Below are 13696 nucleotides of genomic sequence, written 5' to 3'. Positions count from 1 at the left end.
CATGGCGTGACCGACGTCGACGTGCATATTTTTAATTTTTTTTTGCAAATTGAATTTTATCTTTTTTTTTTTTTTGCTTTCATTTTGGCAACCCTCACCAAATCTGGGCGAGGGCCTTTGCGGTTATGGCTGGCGAGCCTCTACGGCCATGATAGGCCATTGTGGCCTCGCCGGCCAAAATTACGAAAGAAACAGTTACAAATTTAACTTTTTAAAAAAATATTAAAAAATATCCATATCGGCGCCAGCCACGTGACGTAAATCGGATTGTGTCTACGCCAATGATTTTCAGTCAAAATTGTCCATATAGACTAAACTGGCATAAATGCAAAAGATTTAGGACTAAATTTGGCACAATTGAATGCGGCCTCGTTGGCCAAAAATAAAGAAAGAAACAGTTAAAAAATTAACTTAAAAAAAAAAATTAAAAAAACGTCCATATTAGCGCCGGTCACGTAACGTAAAACGGATGGTGTCTATGTCAATAATTTTCAATCAAAATTTCCCATATAGATTAAATTGGTATAAATACAAAATATTTCTGATTAAATTGTCACAATTGAATGATCTATGACTAAATTGACATCAATGCAATAAGTTTAGGACTTTTTTTTGTGCTTTTTTTAGGTCAAAATTGATAAGAGGAGCTGTGAGGTGAGGTCAAGAAAACTGATCTTTCGAGTGATAATCTGGGATTGATTGAAAAAATTAAGCATTAAATTTCTATAGTAATTTCTGTGTTTCGAAAAAGAAAAAAGGAAAAAAAAAAACGAAAAAAAGAAAAAGAAAAAGAAAAAGTGGAGGAAGGTGTGAAGAAGCGTAATGAGACGGGTGTCTCACCCTCCTATCACAAGATTCACCAACGTGGGCCCCTTTCCGAAATAGAGCCCATAGTTCAGATTTCGTACCCCGCAGAGAGTCGCTCCTTTTAAATTCGGCAATCTGCGGCGATCTTCGCTTCCCCTGCTCCGATTCGAGATTTTCCGAGTTCCTCTCCGGTTTTGCCCTTCCCGTTCCCCGTTATTATCTCATAATCTCCTCTCTCTCTCTCTCTCTCTGTGGCGTTGATTGATAATTGCAGGTCGCGATTTGGTGCTTGGAGATGGGAAAACCTTCTTCTTCTACTTCCCTGAAGAAAAAGCGGCCCAAGGCTTCGTCTAAGGTACCGTCTCTTTGGGGGTTTTGGGGGGGGTTTGGTGGGGGGCGTGTTCGTTTAGGGTTTGCTGTAATTGTTCGGTTAATCCCGAAGTTCTTGATCCGTTACGATTCGATTGGATGTTGTTTTCACGATGATACGATATTGAGTCGGTTTTGCCTTTTCCCACAAACGCACAGTTCGAGAAGAAGTGGGTAATCGGAAGTTTCATGATTTATTGTATGAGTTCAACGGGCGAACTTCTCCGGTGGCTTTACCGGTCGCTGGTCTGTCATTCTCGGTGTCTAGAACTAACTAGAAGTTGTAATCGCATTACTTTCTAGCATTAGTGCTTTCGCCGCCATGTTCTCACTGGAATCGCTAGCCGACTGAGTTAGCTTAGTTGTTTCAACACAATTTGACACGACACGGCACCGATAATCACGTTATTGATGCTCAAGTTTTGGTGTCTGGGAAGGGAGAAAATCTGTTGCTATGGATTCAGAAGTGCTGGACTTTGTTAGGCAATTTGAATGAGATGAATTTTTTATTTGAATGTGTCAGATTTTAGTTATACATTCAATGTGGTTTTAATGCTCTATAAGGTTTGATTGTTCAGGTTCGAATCAAGAAGAGAAGTAAGACTAAAAAGAGAAGTAAGTTGAAGAAGAGTTTTCGCCGTCATCGTGATTCAGATTCTTATTCCAGCGATTATGATTCTCTGAGTCCATCGACCGCGAGTTCTGAGGAGGATTACAGGAAAAAAAGTAAAAGACGGGCAAGATCCTCTTCTAAGAAGAGTAGTCGGCGAAGCAAGAAGAGGTCTCGAGGACAGTCGTATGGTACTGAAAGCAGTGAAGACTTGCCTTCTCGTAAGAAAAGAAAAGGGTCCAAAAGAGATGGTAAGCTCAGTCCAAGGATGCAGAGAACTAGAAAGAAATCTAAGAGACATGTGAGTGTAAGTTCCGTGAGCAGTGGTTCAAACTGCTCAACCTGTGCGGAATTGAGTAGTGACAGTGGACAGAGTGAATCTCAAAGTTATAGGGCCAGTTCTGAGAGAAAAGATGCGGATAGGTGGACAGCAGAGAAGGGTAAAACTGAATTAAAAGAGTGCGGATATAGTCCGAGGAGTTATTCTCCCATTAATCATCGCAGCATAAGCAGTGGTGATGAGAAAATGAGATGCAGCAACAATTCAATGCGATTAAGGTCTGTTATAATGGTTAACAATGAGGACAGAGAATTGCATGCTTATGGACATAAGGAAGAAATTTCTTATGAAAATGATGATTATCCTTCTTGCAAAAGCAATGACAGTAATGATTCGGGGGGCAAGCGGGAATTGACCCATCATCCACTGATTGAATCTGAGGTGAAGAGGCAGGTAGATATTGAAAAAAATGAAGAGGCTGTTGTTTCAGATATGAATACTACTGCAATAACTGAAGATGGTCAGAAGAATGGAAACAATATAAGCTCTGTTATAGTTGGAACCATCCATGCCATAGGGGACAATGAAAATAATATTTCTGGTGGGTCAGATAGTAATGATTTGGAGTCAATATTGAGACAGAGGGCATTGGATAATCTCAAAAAGTTCCGAGGTGTCCATAAAAACACAGCAGCTTTGTCAGCTCACAAAGAAAATGTGGATAGTAATAAGGAGCAATCTTTAATTGCTTCTTCAGAATTGTCTCACCATAAGTTTCCTGAAGACAATGTAGCCAATGCACCTCCAGTTGAAGGCAATGGTGCCAATTCTGATCCTTCTATGAAGAGAGAATTTATTAATATAAATTCGAATGATGCTAGTCTAGGTGATAAAGGCGGTAAAATTGTGCCTGCCATTAGGAGACAGTCCTCTGAGGTCAGGCCAGATCATGGGAACAGTGGTTTCAAAGAAGGTGGATCTACTAGGCAATCTTTGTTGAAACTATTGCACGGGGGGACTAGCGTCGCTAATGTCAAACAAGAGGTCATACCAACATTTGCTTCCAATACTAGTAATCCAACGGTGATGTCATATACATGGAGGAGAGAGTCGGCAAAGGTTCAAGCCCCATCCAAGGAATTGTGTCCTTCCTCAGGACCTCCTCAGGCAAAGCCTCTGGTGACAAAGGTTATCGGTGGTAAAACTGCTAGTGAAACTGTCGTAACTGAGAACAAAGTTGACGAAAATGAAGTCCACGAGCAGCATGCGTCTCCCACTCCTGAGCTGCCTTCTCGTTCCGAGTCCACATCTGGAGCTGTGAGCTCAAACAAAGATGGGAATGATGCTAAGGATGGTCCCCAATACCAACAAAAGACAATGTCTGTTACTCGGGGTGGTGAAACGATACAGGTGAGGAGCAAATGTGAAATGTTATTCTACTTATTTATCCTGAAGTCCGCGTGCTGTGAAAATCTGAATGGAGCAACTAGTTTATAAGATTATGGATGTTCGATGTGTTACATAATCCGATGTGATTCATTTGTGCACAGGTGAACTACCAGGTTTATATCCCCAAGAGAGCCCCTGCTCTGGCGAGGAGGCAACTTAAGCGATGATACCGGATCTTTGCTTTCGCTCCGTAAGGATGCCGCTTTTGGTTTTTCTTTTTCAGTTGACCAACATGAAGGTAAAGAAGGCCGAGTTCAGCGGAGTGTATACCTTGATTTTTGCGACAGATTTAGAGTATTGTTGCAATGTAAAAGGACTAAACCTTTACTTAATAAAGTTGTCATTAATTTGCTTGATAGAGCCGGCCCAGTGGAAAAGATTTGTCCCGGTCTCATTGTCTGTGAAATCCTAAGGGCAATTTGCTGGAGTCCCGTCCATAAGTCACTGTGATACATGTACAATATGTCGGGCATTACAAACGGAATAAAAATAAAACATGAGATTGTGTTTCGGACCGAACGGGTACTCGAATCTGCTGCCGGCCTGCCCAACACCCTTTGAGCATGCTGCCACCAAGGACATTCGAGCAAGTTGCACTCCTGCATATCCAGTTCCTAAAAGCTACAATATTCTCCAATCTATGTTAAAGTTCATCTTTTCCTGCCACTCAAGCATGCCCAATCATCCAGCTCCGAGACCAATATGTCTTCCAAGAAACGAGAATATCGGCTTCTGATTAATGGGAGCTGCATAAAGAGACAGGTAAGGGTCAAATCGCGGTTCGTGTTTCTTAATCTGTCCTCAAGGAAATCGTCAAAGCAGCGTGGATTCTAAAACTTCTCGATGCTGAAGTTGGAAGTACTATTAGAGGTTCTTATTCTATAACTTGTTAAAAACTTTTGAACAAGTTCGGCAACCAAAAAAAAAAAAACGAAAACTAAGGACTCTTTACACATTGGAATAAATCTAGGCTGCAATCAGCACTCCCTTATTCGTACTTACATTGCATTATAATTGTTTAAGCAAGACCAACTGTATTCGGGATTCAGAGAATACCTGGTCAGACAGGATACCGGAGACAGCAACGGTTGCTCCTGGCTTGGCGTAAGATACTATATGATCTGCCCACTCCAGCAGAGGATTCAAGAGAATATTTGCAACCACTACATCATATTTCTCTGTTGCCGAAATGAGTCCCTGTTTATCCAAGGTCTGTCCTGGATCTTTGTCTATCCCTTCGTTGGTTGTTTGAGGGCACAATTTGCTAGGGACCAGCTCTAGCTGCATCTTGTCCGATCCAATGTTGTTTAGAGCAGCATTGTGACGAGCAGATGATATCGCTTGAGGATCTACATCGAATCCCACTGCAGCTGCAGCACCTAACTATGTCCACAATAAGTACTTAAAATTTGCAATGAAAATAGGCCATCCCACTGCAGCTGCATCACCTAACTATGTCCACAATAAGTATTTAAAATTTGCCACAAAAATAGGTTTTTCCTAGCTTTATGTAACTAACTATAATTCTATAAAATATGTCGTAATTTGGATGGAACGAGAAGCAGCTGTCACTTTTGCAGGATCAAATTTATCAGGCTAGATAACCCATCTCATAGAAGCTCATTATAATGCAGCAATAGATTGCTAATTAAACAATTTTGTCGTCAAATAATTCTATAACAAGTAAACATTGGGTAGCTGCCAGCTGGAGACACCTAAATCAGTCCTTACCAAACTTGTCTACTGCTTTAGATTTGTTATCCCAAAGGTCATATCAGTATGAAAATAAAGCCACGACATCACTTCAAATTTCAGGTACCTTAAGCGCTGCTATTGCAAGAATGCCAGAACCAGTTCCATAATCCAACAAGTGTTCTCCTCCCTTTATCAGGTCATGAAGCAGCAATAGACATAATCTTGTAGTCGGGTGTTCCCCAGTTCCAAATGCCAATCCAGGATTTAGAATTATATTTGTAGCTTCAATAATCTATGAAAGCAACAGAGTGATTAGTTGTGCAGTGAATAAAGATGCAATCTAATATTGTAGTTATTCCAACTCGAATAGCAGTGTTGAATATGGTGGATCTTCCCGTCTTAATTTACTATCGACTTAAAAGTATAATTTAGAGAAGGAGTAGGATGCTCAGCCTTGAACAGGAACAGATTTATTAGATGCTGTAGTGTCTACACTTTCTATATACATTGCCGAGGAACTCATACCGGAGGAGTTTTCCACTCGGGGACAATCCAAAGTCCTTCAGTCACTTCGACAGGATGAAACGATTCCTGCAACAGACAGAAAAAGTTCGAAAGAGCACATCTTTGAGCATGAGTACACCGGTCCAAAAGAACAGAAAAAAAGACAGTTTAATCACAGTAGATCACTTTGCAAGTGCTTGGAAACTGATGATTTTGTCAGACTAAATCAATTAGTAGCTTGTGCATGATGAACAACGCTGGAAAACAATTGAAAAAATCTAGAAGGCCTAAACTCATTTGTCACGCTGCCATTGTGGTCTCACAGAATGCAAAAATTGGTTTATACAGAAGTTCAAAGGGAAATTTTTGAAGAGAAGTAACCAAACCTGAGTTTTCGTCACCCAATCTTCTTGCTCACACACTTCAATATCATAGACAGGTACGTCCTTTAAGCCTATCGAATCAGCAGCGTTTGAAACGGATGCATCCACATCTTCACTAGGAAGAAATATGGAATTGATGGAAATCTGCAACGACCAAGCAGTCGTCAACTTCAAAACAATGAGGTTGATACATTTACATGCTCCATTTCCTTATCTTTTTATTCTTCAAGCAATCTCATGGCGCTTCTTTTAGCAGGCGCAAGATGTTTTATGCAGATTAGAAGTATGAAAGGTTTAGAATTTGAATAGACTTTACCGTTGTGATGATGCGCAATAAGTTCACACAAGAGATGGCTTCTTTTCAAATAGACAGCTAACAAAAACAATCTCACTAGGGACAATATCAACAAATAGAATCTGTACAACTAGAAATTCAGTGCAGCAAACTAGAATGGAATCTGATGCTTCGGAGAATGTATTTGACTCGATTTGACAAGAAAATGAAACTTGTTTCTTAATGTGGTGCTACCTCGTCAGGACTTTCAGATCCATCTTCCTCATCCATACTTGCCGAACTCGCACCAAAGCATAAAAGAGCTTCTGAAAGCACATCCTGACCCAGTTTAGAAGCGAGAAACATCAGACTGTTGCTTGTCAGTGACAAAGTAACAAGGCGCAGCACAATGCAACTTGAAAATTTCAAGTCTTTTTCGATCTTCAAAGAAGTCTAGAGTTCCGAGAGACGTGAAACTCACTGCGACGTCCTTCGGGCACCGAATACGGACGGAGAGATAAGAAGGCGAGGAGGGCTCCACCGCGGGACCGTCCGACGAGGAAAGCGAAGGACTGGAAAAAGCGGTGGAGAATGAGAAGGTGGCGGCGACGAGATCGGGAATGCCCGTGGTTTGGGTCACGGAGAGAGCCGAGGGGCAGTACGGTGGCGGCGATGGAGATGGAGGTGGTCGGAGGAGAAGCCGGGGGCTGGAGCTCACCAGGTGTTTGACGAATCGACTCACCACCGACATCCTCGTAAGCTGAACCACGGTCTCCAGTCTAGAGTGGTGGCGTAGGCAACCACCTTCGTTGTGTGGCGAGCAACGCCTGCCGTTCTCAAAATAATTTCCCGTAATCCGATAAATTTATTTAAAAAAAGCGTAATTATGTCTTAAGACTTTTCGTCCACAGAGAAGGTCCACAATTTCCATGGAGACATACAGATTTTTTGTGAAAGGATGATTGTCTTGTCCTTCCAATAAAGTTTAGAGCCTCCGTTCGGTTTTTGAAACAATTGATAATTTAAAAAAATATTTATTTTTTTTAAATCGATCTCTTGTCTTCTTTATAGAAACGAGCGAATCGACAATATTTTTCGCAGTTCATGAAAAATATATGGACATTGATTATTGTCGATAATAAAAATATTTCTCATCGACTTATTTGTTCGACCGCACAAGTGACCGATTTTAGGAGAATAGTTTTTCAAATCATTCATTTATTGTAAAATAAATGAATCTCAAAAGAAAAAATTGATAGAGATAAGCAACGACGATGGTCAAAAGATGCAATAGTCCAAATTCGAAGCATCCAATCGACATGCTTCATGCAAAGCAAAATCTACTTTTGAGATGGATGACACCTTGAGTAGGAACCATGATATAGCTAGGGGTGATTGGTCATCGAGTTGGATTGATTCCATCCTTAGAATAGGGATCGGACCGATAGATTCCGGTTTAGTTTTTAGGTTGGACCGATTTGATTTAGATTTATGTCAATTTCCTTTTCTTTACTCTTGAAAAGAAGAAAAATAAATAAATAAACAAACGGATTTGGTTTCGTACTCGAAACAGCAGTGAACTGCGCATAATCAAAGAGTTCAGTTCGATTCCCGATCAAACCGATTTTTGTGCACATGTAGAGGTCTGCAAAAAGTCAACGGCCCATTTTATCAAGAGTCATTATTGGGATTTGCTTCATTAAATCCAATTTAATTTTATATTTTATTATGGTCAATGGCCCATCTTGTCATCTCTACATTGGCCATTAAAGGCAAAGAGGCTTAATAAATTAAATAGACTTAACACGTATCATAAAAGAATTGGATAAATGCTTACTTGAATAGAAAGTAAACGTCGACAACCCGTATCCCTATCGATTTCTTTCATTCTTATGATTGATAATGCTGGGCATAAATTTCAAAGACTATTTGAACCATGAGCAGATTTGTTTGCATTAGTTTCCTCTATGGTATCCCTTATTTTTGATTGGCGTATATCTACATGAAAAGAAGCTATAATATCACATAAATAAAATGGTTAATATCACGAAAGAACTCAAATTAATACACCCGTGATAAATTGATCTAAAATTATTTTTTTATCACAAAAAATCACAAACCGGTATGCTTGTGATAATTTATCCTCCGTTAGTTTACATTAAATTTTATTATTAAATTGTTGAGTTGGATGATATATGGTAATAATCGGATGTATACATTTGGAGATTTTTACTATTTTCGTGAAATTAACTCAATTTAACGAAAACTAACGGAAGGTAAATTTGTCATATGTACCGATTTGAGTCTTTAGTGGTAAAAAAATTAGTATCGAGGTACATTTGTCAAGTATAGTGATCGAAAAAATAATTTGGGATAAAATTTGTGGTAGGTATTAACCTAAATTAAATAGAAATCTTCTAGGATCTCTTATTATATTCCCACACCATTGCCGAAAACTATACGCAGTGCGTACAGCCCTTCGATTCTGTCTCTCTCGCGCCAAATACTGCGACGGACCACCACCAACCCACGAAAATTATCCGACGATGGCATTCAAAGCGAATCCCTTCTCTCTAACCGTGCCCGAACACGCCTTCGAGTCCTGGCTCCGTGACTCCGGCTACCTCGAGGTCCTCGACCAGCGATCCTCCTCCTTGGCAGCCGCCACCGCCGCCGACACCTCCTCCTCCGGCAACGACGCCGCCTCCGACCCTTACGGCCCCGGGTTCTTTGCCTCCGTTTTCTCTGGTTTGGGAACCCTGCTGTCTCTCGTGACTCTCAACCCCCTGTCGAAGCTCACCACCGACGATTTGTCCGGCGAGACCCCGTCCTGGACCCACGGCTTCATCGGTTCCTGCGACTCGTACTCGTTCCCCTCGTCGCCCACTCAGGCTCGGCTTAGGGTTCACGAGAATGTCAAGCGTTTCGCTCGCAACTACGCCACTCTGTTCATCCTCTTCCTCGCTTGTGCTCTGTAATGCATCTCTCTCTCTCTCTCCTTGATCACACGTTCGCGCGATAGAGTGTCCATGGTGATAGTTTGTGCTTGTTTGATTGTTGAGCCTTTCTGTGTATCGGTATGAGTCACAAAAAAACTAGGAAAATTTTCATGTCAGAACTATTTTTCTAGGAGAATTACTGATGAAATAAGGCAAATCACCGATTCATAAGGATAATGAATCAAAGAAAAAAACAAAATTTATACTTCCGACGAAAGGACTTGATTTATATGGCAGTGGAGATATCAGTTTGATGTTATGACTGTTACTCTTGACATATAGAACAGCCTCAGCCACCTATGCTCTCCTGTTGGGTCATTTCATTGTGTTCTTTACAGATTACAGGTGATTCTTTTTTTTATTTTTATTTTTATGGAAAGATGAGTGAACTCGTTTTAGCTTGAATGCTTCATTGTGGATCAGTATTTCTAGGTAACACGCTTCAGTGGTGCACATTATTTCTTCATCTTGTTGGGTCTATTATGCAAAAATGAACATTTTTGTTTCTCTCTTGACCTTGTCGTGTCAGAAAAGAAGCTGGGGAAGATTACTGTGGAAATGTGGAAAATCACTACTAGTTCATCAGGATAATTACTTCCCCAAAATTTGTACTACGGATGAAACAACTTGATTAATATTTAAGTGGAGATATCAATTTGATGGCATGGCTTTTGCTCTTAACATCTAGAACAGCCTCAGCTATCTTATTATCCTGTCGAGTGATTTCAGTACGGTTCTCCTACAGACGGCAGATGGAATTATCTTCTTGAAAGGAAAGATGATTGAACTCGTTCTATATGTTTGAATGCTTTGTGCTGGATCGAGATTTTTCAGTCACACATTCCAAACACACTATTTCTCCCTCTTATAGTGTCTTTTTCACGAATCGACTTGTTCGTCTCTCTCTTGACCTTGGTTTGGCTAGATTAAGATGTTCGACATCTGATGTATTGCTTGCTTCTATCAAATTTTTGGGGGCTGTAGGTACCAGATGCCATTCGCTCTTATCGGACTGCTGTCAAGTTTGGCGCTCTGGGATTTTCTTAAGTTCAGTAGTGATAAGTGGGGATTGGATCAACGCCCTGCAATCCGCCAATGTTTGGTTCGCACAGCCCAGATTGGTATGTTGTTGGCCCCCTTCAGTTAACATTTAGGAAAAAAAAAGTGATAGTTCTCTTCTTTTTGAACTGTGTCTTTTCATTATCATATGGGAATAGATAAAAAGGCACTTTATGCTTCACTCTTTGGCAGTCACTTTATGTGTTATAAGCCCTTACTGAAGCTGGGTTTCAGAAGCTTCATGTCTCACTGGTCACAACCTATCGTTCTTGTTACGCATGATCTAGTTTCATCTGCTTTCTTTTTGCCTAGTTTTCCGTGAGATTGTTAGTACTAAAACTTGGCCAGCCTCACATTCATGATACAGCGAGAATGCTTAACTATTATGTACCTCATGCCTCCCATGCTATTGGACTTGGCGATGAGGCTATCTTGGAGAGAGAAAAAGTTGTGGGCCTATTTTTGGTAGAATGATTGGATATGAAAAGTGGCTTTTCAGGTGCTATCAGTGTTGCTTATGAACGATAAATTTAGGTGATAAATTTTTAAGCTAATGGGCTATGAGATTCAAAGGGCAAGCCTGCTTTATGTTGGATTTGGTTTATGAGGAAATGCCGTCAATTGATTAGGACTTTTATGTTGGGTTGAAAGTCCAACTTGGATTTGTATGGCTAAAGGCTTGGTATCTTGCTGAAGGCAATAAGGGTTTTTTAAACCCTAGCAGTGAGATCTGATTTGCAATCAATGCCACTGGGATTAGACTTTGGCTCCCATCTCCACCATAACGTTCGTCTCCAAGAGGCGATGATTGGTTTTGAGTAGGAGTTGTGGTAGTGGTGAAGGATCGTAGTGATGGAACAGATGCAGATACGCACATATGGCCTTATCATCTGCACGGATTCATGTCCAATATCTTCACATTTTGAGGGATTCACAATATGCAAATATCTTGAGAGGTGATTCTTGAAAATGCCAGTCTCTTCTCTAGTTATATAGGATTACTCCTCTGTTCTTCTAGGATTGGAAGTGCTGAAAGTAAGCTCCTATGGATAAAAACAATAAAGAGTCTTGGATCTTAGGGATTACGATATGTGATAAATCTTGAGCGCTGTGGACTTTTGCTTGCCTGAATGATTGACTTTTAGAATAAGAAAGTAAATCTATGTGTTTTGAGCAATTAATAAGATACCAGATTTTCAGAACGTTAAGCCCTCTTCTGTTGCATGTGGTTACTTTGTCATGCTGCTAGGATTGAAATTGTTGAGATGATAAAAAGGATGAGCTGTATTGGTCCTATAGGAGTATGATGTGTTATTAATATTAAAGGACTTTTGGACTACTGCCTGTCAGATTGATCTAAACTTGCATAGCAATATTATTTTACATTCTTGAGCTTTAAGATGTTTGCTTGGGAATGAGTATTTTACTTTGCTATTCCTTATTTGGACGTCTTTTTCTGATACAATCTGCAGGAGAACTAGTCTTAAATGTTTTTGAGATCTCAATTCATTTGTTCTGTTTCAGATGGATACCTTTTGGTGTTTTTTAAGCACCAGCATTCTACTATCATGGAGTAATTGGCTACCGACCCAGGCTGATTGGATATGTCATGTTTTTAAGTGGGAATTTGCTGATGTTTGGAGTAAATGACTAAGTACCTTGATAATCACATTTGCCAGTTTAAGTTTGTATCCGGCACTTGAAATAATGGGGTCTGTCTTTCTAGAATTTCAGGTGTTATATTCATATCCACACACTTATTTTGAATTGGCTTTAGATCTGGTTTGAATCCCTGAGGTTCTTTGTGTTATGCATTGCTGCTTTTATTCTCTTATTACTATAATGAATTGAAAATGAAAAATTGTCTTTCCATAGGTTTAATTATACTGAAGCCCCTAGCGATTTTTATATTCATCCTCAATTTTCTAATGTACTCCTTGCTGTCTAGTGACTGGTTGAATGCACCTTCCTTTTTTGTAGGGCTGTTTTTCGTGCCTTTGAATTAATATTAGACCTCCACCCCCTTTTACCCTGTATATATATGCGGTTCTTCCTCCATGTTTTGCCATACATTCTCTTCATACCTGTGGTTCTATGGATTGTGTGTCCGACAGATGTACCTTGCTGCTGTGGTTCTTGAGGTTTGCTTCTTACGTGTTCTTGATGTTTGCTTCTCACAGTGTTCCGATGTTTGCTTCTCACTCACCAGCTTTATTATAGCTAACCTCTTTGTGCTTACATCTACAAATCATAATAGGACTATCTGAAATTTTGCAGTAACTGCTCTTATTTTGATATGGTGCAATGTCCAAATGGCACTTTTCTGTGCGCTCTGTGTCAGTTATGCTGGTGAGTAAACTTCCTTTCTCTCGGTTTCGACCAAAAAAAAAAAAATTCCTTTCTTTTGTTCATTTCTATTCCTTAATTGTGAGCCTTCTAATAACTCTGAACACCTCTGTAGCCTTGATGTTGCATGCTGCGTTCCGGAAACTGACGCCATCAAAACCTCCTCACAAAAAGAGGAAGTAGAAACCCTGAGCCAAACAAGGAGAAACTTGCTGTCTGACTGGGTGCAGATTTGCCAGGATTAATGCGCTCTTCTATGCAAACTCATGCTTCCCCCCCCTAACCGCGATAGTGCTGAACGTGAAGACGTGATAGAACTTAGTGCTCCTTTGCGTGGTACATGTCATATACCACAATGAAGACGGTGATAAGAATTATTGCTTCGCGGAATGGTGCTAAATGTCGAATTTTGCTCTGCTAATTTGTCTAATAGTTTCATAGGGTAACCGTGTTGAGTGAGTTTTTTGCGCTTTTGCTTGGGCAATCGGCTGTAAATTGTTTTTTAGCTGAGGCAATCAATGTTCTAATAGGCGGGAGCAAGCAGTTTGCGTATGGTTTTTTTTTTGGTCGGAATGTATGGATTCATTAGCTTGATCTTTGTCACATGAGCAAGCAAGGGTCGCGAAAGCCATTTAAAATTCTCAGTAGAACTGTCAAGGGAGGGGTCATCTCCATTGTTCAAACAGCTTTGAGTTTGTTACTTTGATTGGAGGGCCTTTTTCTTTATACGAATACTTATGTCTGGTAATTGGGAAGTCTTTCACAAGGAGACAAAGAGCTCGAGGAGGCCTGAACATATTTAGTCTAGTTTCAAAGGAAAAAGTCATCAGCCAGTTCAGGTCCATGTCAATCCAAACAGCGGTGATACGCTGCCGACAGCAGCTTAGCTGTGGATGATGGAAGGCCAAGAAGCCTGCTCTA

The 13696-nt window shown here is 40.3% G+C and overlaps 3 protein-coding genes across 4 annotated transcripts; 2 read left to right on the top strand and 1 right to left on the bottom strand.

Annotated features, from left to right (window-relative positions):
• Nucleotides 1–925: 925 nt before the first annotated feature.
• Nucleotides 926–3871, top strand: LOC115726260 (transcriptional regulator ATRX homolog). The gene is made up of 3 exons (XM_030656052.2): nt 926–1162; nt 1755–3476; nt 3617–3871. The coding sequence occupies exons 1-3, from the start codon at nt 1103–1105 to the stop codon at nt 3680–3682; spliced, it is 1848 nt and encodes a 615-aa protein (XP_030511912.1). The 5' UTR covers nt 926–1102; the 3' UTR covers nt 3683–3871.
• A 290-nt stretch (nt 3872–4161) lies between these two features.
• LOC115726261 (ribosomal protein L11 methyltransferase) lies at nt 4162–7169 on the bottom strand. Of its 2 annotated transcripts, none has more exons than XM_030656053.2 (7): nt 6853–7169; nt 6627–6710; nt 6101–6241; nt 5736–5801; nt 5335–5502; nt 4572–4898; nt 4162–4261 (listed from the first exon to the last, which is right to left on the bottom strand). In XM_030656053.2, exons 1-7 carry the CDS (start codon nt 7120–7122, stop codon nt 4166–4168), a joined length of 1152 nt encoding a protein of 383 aa, XP_030511913.1. In that variant the 5' UTR covers nt 7123–7169; the 3' UTR covers nt 4162–4165. The 2 variants fall into 2 exon arrangements, with proteins under 2 accessions (XP_030511913.1, XP_048130121.1); XM_048274164.1 differs by having other exon boundaries at nt 7090–7137.
• A 1655-nt stretch (nt 7170–8824) lies between these two features.
• On the top strand, nt 8825–13252 carry LOC115726255 (PRA1 family protein H). Its single transcript, XM_030656046.2, has 4 exons — nt 8825–9345; nt 10355–10491; nt 12707–12778; nt 12891–13252. Exons 1-4 carry the CDS (start codon nt 8918–8920, stop codon nt 12956–12958), a joined length of 705 nt encoding a protein of 234 aa, XP_030511906.1. The 5' UTR covers nt 8825–8917; the 3' UTR covers nt 12959–13252.
• The last annotated feature ends 444 nt before the right edge of the window (nt 13253–13696 follow it).

The sequence above is a fragment of the Rhodamnia argentea genome, chromosome 2 (assembly GCF_020921035.1).
Source record: "Rhodamnia argentea isolate NSW1041297 chromosome 2, ASM2092103v1, whole genome shotgun sequence".
NCBI classification, from domain to species: Eukaryota; Viridiplantae; Streptophyta; class Magnoliopsida; order Myrtales; family Myrtaceae; genus Rhodamnia; species Rhodamnia argentea.
This window is presented reverse-complemented; position numbering and strand designations above follow the sequence as displayed.

Excerpts from the sequence above, each read along its gene's own strand:
- LOC115726261 (XM_030656053.2), bottom strand. The coding sequence starts at position 7,122 with ATGTCGGTGGTGAGTCGATTCGTCAAACACCTGGTGAGCTCCAGCCCC. Across the intron at positions 6,711-6,852 it reads GGTGCCCGAAGGACGTCGCA|GATGTGCTTTCAGAAGCTCT; the intron begins GTGAGTTTCACG and ends AAACTGGGTCAG. Across the intron at positions 5,802-6,100 it reads ATTGGGTGACGAAAACTCAG|GAATCGTTTCATCCTGTCGA; the intron begins GTTTGGTTACTT and ends TGTCTGTTGCAG.
- LOC115726255 (XM_030656046.2), top strand. The coding sequence starts at position 8,918 with ATGGCATTCAAAGCGAATCCCTTCTCTCTAACCGTGCCCGAACACGCC. Across the intron at positions 10,492-12,706 it reads GGTTCGCACAGCCCAGATTG|TAACTGCTCTTATTTTGATA; the intron begins GTATGTTGTTGG and ends GAAATTTTGCAG. Across the intron at positions 12,779-12,890 it reads GCTCTGTGTCAGTTATGCTG|CCTTGATGTTGCATGCTGCG; the intron begins GTGAGTAAACTT and ends ACACCTCTGTAG.
- LOC115726260 (XM_030656052.2), top strand. The coding sequence starts at position 1,103 with ATGGGAAAACCTTCTTCTTCTACTTCCCTGAAGAAAAAGCGGCCCAAG. Across the intron at positions 1,163-1,754 it reads GGCCCAAGGCTTCGTCTAAG|GTTCGAATCAAGAAGAGAAG; the intron begins GTACCGTCTCTT and ends TTGATTGTTCAG. Across the intron at positions 3,477-3,616 it reads GGGGTGGTGAAACGATACAG|GTGAACTACCAGGTTTATAT; the intron begins GTGAGGAGCAAA and ends ATTTGTGCACAG.